Source organism: Orbicella faveolata, unplaced genomic scaffold, assembly GCF_042242905.1.
Source record: "Orbicella faveolata isolate gen_17 unplaced genomic scaffold, um_ofav_v1 contig_13, whole genome shotgun sequence".
NCBI classification, from domain to species: domain Eukaryota; kingdom Metazoa; phylum Cnidaria; class Anthozoa; order Scleractinia; family Merulinidae; genus Orbicella; species Orbicella faveolata.
Window position 1 is genome coordinate 28,092,882 of NW_028301540.1, and position 7,119 is coordinate 28,100,000.

Sequence of the window (7,119 nt, forward strand, 5' to 3'; positions counted from 1 at the left end):
TACATTTATTGACCGTGCCGGGGCTCTGCAAAACAACAGTGTGAAATGACCAAATTCTCTCTTGCCTGGAGAAGGTGAACCACGACGCCTAATATATAAAAATTTATCATTTCAAATTTATCCCTGTGTTCCAGAAAAAGAAGGCTTTTGTGTTTTAGTGAATGTTCACGAAATGGCCAAAAATCGTAAGCTCCTATGTAAACAATATGCCAACACAGAAAAAATATGGAAGTCCCCAAACATTTTATGCCTTTTTTGAGAACTTAAGTGATTACTCTAACTATCCATGTTAGAATAATGTATATTTGCTGTTGCCCAGTGCAGATATTTGCTATCAATTAAAGGCTATTCACAACACTACGAAATATGCAGCTTACTTTAGATGGAGCCAAGGAGAGAAAGCAAATTGTCTAGTTCAAATGAATATCTGTGCTTTAAGAATGATAACATAGGAACAGTTGATTGAACAAGATCCAGTTGATTTCATTTTCACATGGCCTTTCTTGTTGTAGAAATACAAAATCAAGCTAATTAAATAAGCATAAATTAGTGACTAACGGCCATTTTTGGAGGGGATCCTCCTACCTTGAAGGGAATGAAATATTTTGACCTAAGTTTTTGCCATAATCATTTACTCACCAAACCCAACATTTGCGCCAAGTTTGAGCGAAATCGGTGATTTGAGCTGTATCACCTCCTGCCTGGTTTCCTCATGGACACACTCTTAAAAGTATCGCGAGATTCGGAGGTAAAATATAAATTCATTTTTTACATCGACGTTGTCCTCGGAGTCGCCGTCGTGGTTACTTAAACTCCCTTAATATTAAAAATGTGCTGTCGTGTTTCTCAATAGCTGTATCGGTTTTTCGTTTCGCTTGGTGACGAGACACCCAGGTGGCCATATGGGGAACCTTATCAATTATGAATTCTGCAAACTTTCTCTGAGGGTGGAAGAAGTCACTGAGACGTGAACTCAGCGATGTTCGTAACTGGCTGATTTCCAAGCAAAAGGGTGAAGATAAAGACTAGAGAAGCTTGTAACTACGCCAAAACAACAACAACAGCAACAAAAACAAAAACAACGACAAAGAGTAAACGTTCTCAATAATTTGCCTTTGAAAATTCCGATATGCATTTAATAATCTATCTTTTGATGTCAACGATGTATACCGCTGCTGCGAAGAGAGGTAAGAACCCTTTCTTTCTGTTTCCTTAAAGTTGATTTTGGTGATTTCAAAATGTGGCTAAAGATAATCATTTGTGACTCCTTCGGATTGAATTAAGCAAAGAGAGCAAACAAAGATCAAGGAAAGTCAAACACATTTTTTAAACAAATAATCGATCGAATCAAAATCCTTGTTAATATTTCAAAACAACTGTCAAATGAAATTGGGGAGTTTAATAAACCACAACGGTGACGCCGAGGACAACGTCGATTAAAAAATGAATTTATATTTTACCTATGAATCTTGCGGTACTCTAAAGTCATTTACCATGTTTATCACTGTCAAAACTACCACAGAAGTAAAACTAAAACACAGCGATAAGTTAGAAATATAAATTTGAAAAATTAGCCGTTGTGGTTCACGTTCTCCAGACAAAGTAGAATTTGGTCATTTCACGTTGTTGTTTTGCAGAGGACGGCAAAGAAATGTACCAAGAATTATAACGCACGTGCACAACCATTGTTCTCCTCATTAAACCTTTTGTTTAGTGATGTTGTCGTTGCCGTTGCCGTCGTGGTTTTCTTAGAATTTCTATTAAATGGAGTCTCGCTGCAAGTTATTGAAAAAAGATTTAAACAAGCACTAGCACTGTTAATAAATCGACAGTCAAAATGCTTGTTAATACGTCAAACAACTGTCAACTTCAATGGAATCTCGCTGCAAGTTATCGAAACAAGACAGAAAGAAATTACGAGTAAAGTTTGCGAAAATGGAGCCAAAAAAGTGATACAAATAGAACGTTTGCATAATTATTATAAATCGATTACCTAACCAAGGGTAGACCTATCAAAATGGGAAAGTCACTGATTAATACAAATGTCGACACAAGAATTCTTCAAAGCCTTTCTGTTCGTTGGTTATAGCTTGAACACTTTTTTTTTGTTTCAAGCTGCCAGTATTAAACCTTCGATAAACTGCTTTAAGTTTATCCAAGGCTAAGCCGACAACAAGATCGACTGGTTTATTAAGTGTATACCTGCTTTGGCACCAATTCCACAGCTAGTCAGTCTCGTTGGGGTCATGGTCATTGAACGCAATAAAGAAAAACGAAGAAAAATTTGAAATGTTCTTATATCCACTCTGCTGCTAAAGGAGACGAAATACGAGATACAAAACCCTAAACTTGTCGCGCAACATTGTTTCGTTGCAACTTTTGGGTCGATGTTTCGCGTATTTCACCTTACGTGATCAACTCGTCTCGCAACAAAAACGTTTGTTGTGGGTTGAAGAAATGCAGTACGCTGATTGGTTGATTTGCTTGAGCACGAGCAAATTTGTTGCATTGCAAGTTGTGAGTTTGATGAAAAACGAGCGACAAAGCCAAAATTGATTGCTCAAATTAGACCCGCGCTCTACTTTTCGCAACAACTTTCTTCAACCCGTTGTTCCACGACAAGTTGATCACGCAAGGTGAAAAATGCGAAACGTCGACCCCAAATTTGCAACGAAACAATGTTGCGCGACAAGTTGAGGGTTTTTGTTAGGCAAGCAAAACGGGAGCAAAAAGAAAGAAAAAAAGCGACCAGAATGTTTAGGCATTGTTGATCGACTAGCTAAACAGGAGCAATGGCAGAAAAAAAGGCAGTGTGCAGTGCTTGAAAAAGGTGCCTGTAAAACTTAGTCCTATGGGCACATCACGATCTTTGACCAATGCCAAGGATGCCGTATCAGATTGTTCCCAGAAGATTTTTAGAAAAAGTGAAAAGCTTACAGTAATGATAATAACAGTTGGTTTATATGGACCAATTTCTGAAATAATTATATCCAAATGTGCTTTACTTAAACTGGTTAAACCTTACAAGAATCGTATAGCCTAGTTTTGATTTTCAGATTAAAATATAATTACTTGATTAACTACTTGATAGGTTAAAAAGTTATAAAAGTTAATTATTTCTTTTTATCGCAGAACATGTTACTCTACTGTTCGTGGGAGATATCTCCTTCTCTGGTCCAATCAAATATTACGTGAAACACAAGTATCACACATACAATGACTCGTTTAATGAAGTGGCACCTTACATCAGACAAGCTGATATTTCAGTTGGTAATTTGGAATCTCCTTTTGTTAGCCAAGATGTGTATCGCCACATGTACAAAGGAAAAAAGTCAGTTATTCTATATGCAAGTCCAGAGGCCGCCCCAGCATTGAGGTAACAGCACTGTCACCACAAAGAAATGTTACACGCAATGTTGTACAAATTGAGATTAAGGGAACTCAGTCACGGCATTTCGAGTCAGTTTGGCCATGTACAAAAGTATCCTTTTAAGGTAAGGGAAACCCGAAAATGCAGTAAAAACGCGCGTGTACGAACCTTATATTACAACTAGACGCTTTGTTGTGTGTACCTAGGCAGTCGTTATACTGAGAAGCAATAGCTATGTTGCAATTGAGCTAAATATTATGCATTTGAAGTTGTACGAAATTCAATCGGATTGATGTGCTTAGGCTATTCTGCTCTTGATTGCATTTCTTGGAATCGATTAATAGCTTATTGCTCGTTTGCAAGTCTTTAGGGTGTGAAATGAGTCAAGGTCTTTATATCAACCTATAAACGTTTCAGTCTATTTTCCTTAGCCTTTGTCGTTGTTATTTGCGTTTCTCAAGCAAGCGAGACATTTTGAATTTCATAGTTATGGCGATGCGTGACATAGACCTACGAACGCGGTTGTCGAAATCATATACTTATCTCGTGATTTTTAGCCCATTTAGAAGTTAAAGTATTAGGAAAAGTGCTTATGTAAATGCTTATTTGTTCAGTGCAGATAATCAGTCGCCTAGATAGCCAAAGTAAGTTCCAGATGTTTACAATGTTTTCCGGCCGCAATGTAGGCGTACCGCGGAGGTACACCAACATGTCGGCTCCATACTGGTCTCTGTAAATTTGGGCAAAATATTTCGACGAATATCTGAGCTTGGGAAAACGCACAGACTTAAAAATTCAAGGAGTGTCATCTTTATTAATCTCCTATAACATCACAATTTCTTGATTTTATCCACTAAATGGTTTTCGAATAGTTTTATTGCGTCAGGGTTGCGTGACAGTGCAAGCCAAGAATTGTTTTGCTGGGGTCAACATACATTAGTTTCTTCCAGCTTAAACGTACAATAATTTGCTACATGAGTTTCACTCTTGTTAAGACACATAACTCTGTTACAAGCAAATAACGAGAGAATATCGTTTAGTTCGAGATTTTATCTTTATTATATTTTACGAAGTTTCTCGGAGCATTTTACTTAGGTGTACTCGAACAGATGAATTCGTTAACAAATTCTCTAACCTCTCTGCTCTTGTTGCTCAGACGTTCTTGAGCTCGTGCTGGGATTCTGCTTGGTTCACGAACACGTCTAAAAATACGAAGACGTTTCTGAAGATGCTTTTTATCAAGTTGAAGAGTTGATAGCCCGGTTGATGGCTCCTTTGGTATAACATGATTCATGATTCACTCAAAATGTTCGCTCGTAAATTGATCTCTCGTAAGGCTTGCAGCGACCCGTTCCGAAAACGCTTAACGTCCTTTAGTGTTGGTCTACCTTGAACGGTTTGTTCGTTTGTATAATGTGATTTCATCGCCCTAGAAATCATGGAATCCGTGCTAACTTTTCTCGACGACAACCTCTGTAAATTCCTTGTGCTGTACGCATGCACAGGTGGCGCATGCGCTTTAGAGACCAGACGGCGATTTGTGACTGAAACGTGGAATAAAAAACATAATACAGTTAGAAATAAATACTGCATATTCAAGGACCAAAGCCATGATTATTGCGTTTTTTTTTCTGGCAATCAACAACTGTATCTCCTTCATAGAAATCAAGAACCTAATTACGAACCTAGCCACGTAGCCTAAATTGCCAATAACTACTCCAAAATACAAGAACCTACTTTGCCAGACTTCAAAAAAAATGTACGTTATTACACGTTATTATAGAGAAAGAAAAACACAAAAGAGATAATGATAAACTACAAGAGAACAAGGATGGTTAATGGTTGAGAAGATTAACACGGATTACAAACGAGGTACTTGAAAAATTTGATGCTGAACCGTGACGTACCCCCTTTAACTTGACGAGGCAATTTAACCACCAAGACGGCAGATATGCGCCATAAACATTGGCAATATTGTCTGAAAATTCTTGTATTTTCTTGTTTTACGCTTTTTTTTGTTGTTGTTGCATTTTTATTGTTCGTCACTAATTTATTGGTATCCAATATTTCTAGCTACAGAAGCTACAGACTTCGTATGCCCATGCTGAACTGACTGAAACCTTTTATAACAGTTATTGGCAGTCATAATGTTTTGCTTCTCCTCAGATTTGCAGGATTTGATGCGGTCACACTAGCCAATAATCATTTAAACGACTTTGGTTCAGAAGGTGCCACCTTGACGGCTGACGTCCTTAAAAAGACAGGAGTGAAATATTTTGGCATCACTTTTGGAAAATATGACTCTCCTCAGGTATTCTAATTGGCTGGGTAACTTTGAGGCGAGGTGAGGGATGATACAGCAAGCGAGGCAGGTTAACTACTACAGGTCCTACTGTTCGATTGCAGATCTCTAACCCAGAGTGTAATATATTTTCCCCTAAGGTGCTCCAAAATAATGTACGTTGCTGCGTAAAAGCTGCCGTTTGGTCTATCCTAACTAAGTCCGGGATTAGGCTGAGTTGCACTACCTTTAGCCAGAATCGTCAGTAAAAACCAGGGCCAGTACGATTCCTTTTTTTTTTTTTTTTTTTTACAACTAGGTGTTGCTCTACGCTACACGAGAACTGCCAGACTTGGAGATTATGAGATTATGTCCAGTTAAGCCCAAATTGGAATTTTCCTTGACTGTAGTCTATTGTATAATCTATACTACACGACTGCATCACGAGCTCATTTTCATCAAACAGACTTTTTATTAGTGGCGTAGACTAACGTCTGTTTGCTACGAGCGTATTAATTATCCTTTTGAACTCCCTTTCTTTTATAGGAACCTCTGATCCTGGAACGAAACGGGATAAAGATAGGGTTTCTTGGTTACTGTGACATTATTGTAAACACAAGGAAAAACTGTACCGAAATGAGAATGTTGTTCAACTCTGGTCCTGCTGTTTATCGAGATGACATTGCTACAAGAGACGTCAACGAGCTTAAGAAGGTTTTACTTAGTTAAGATATTTAAGTTTACAGATCCAAACTTTGTTTTAGAACACGTGTCGTGAAGTTCCGCTCTTTGTACTTTGACAACGCCCTTACAGCGGGTTGCATGGTCCCACAGGAGAAGGCAATAACCGAGCCAGCGCAGCCTTGTATTGCATTTGTGTTCGTTCTGGAATGAAGGCTGCCTTGGCTGGCAGTCTCAGAAAACGTATTTTATTACATATGGTCACATCAAGTTTAAGAATAAAATTTTCTCATTTCAAGGCTTTGAATTCTAGGTAGAAGTACTAATTTATGCTCACTGTCATTTCAAATTATCAAGGATGAGATTGAATTGAAAAAGACTGAGATTTCTGGCAGTGCTGAGATTGGCAGTGAAGTCGACTTCAGAGGCCCTTACCATCTAAGTGAAAAACGACCTACGTTATTGCCACCAAACTACCTCAGAAGGATGCAGACAAGAATTCTAAGAACTGATACTTCGATGCATTATAACTTATTTTATCTATTTCATTTCCTGCAAAAACCGCCCCTTTATCAATATTTCATCGCTTTTAATTTCGGATCCACCATTCTGAAATCCTTTATCTCGTCAAATAACTTTGAAAGAGAGTGTTCAAAGAATGCCACTATTCTGGGGATGAGTTAAAGTCGTTTTTATATCTTGTCTAAATTACATTGCAGTGAGGTTCAAATACCTGTTTGAATTGGAAAAATACATGATCATTTGGCAAATGGCCCAATTAAGCCAA

At 38.0% G+C, this 7,119-nt stretch overlaps 1 protein-coding gene across 1 annotated transcript in view; it reads left to right on the forward strand.

The window, feature by feature from the left end:
- Positions 1-593: 593 nt before the first annotated feature.
- The window catches only part of LOC149115876 (uncharacterized), a 9,212-nt gene continuing 2,686 nt past the window's right edge, over positions 594-7,119 (forward strand). The window contains exons 1-4 of the mRNA XM_089285296.1: positions 594-1,187; positions 3,133-3,376; positions 5,537-5,681; positions 6,198-6,365. Of these exons, the coding sequence (XP_089141422.1) occupies positions 1,130-1,187; positions 3,133-3,376; positions 5,537-5,681; positions 6,198-6,365 (615 nt within the window). The 5' untranslated portion in view covers positions 594-1,129. The remainder of the gene's footprint in view (positions 1,188-3,132; positions 3,377-5,536; positions 5,682-6,197; positions 6,366-7,119) is intronic.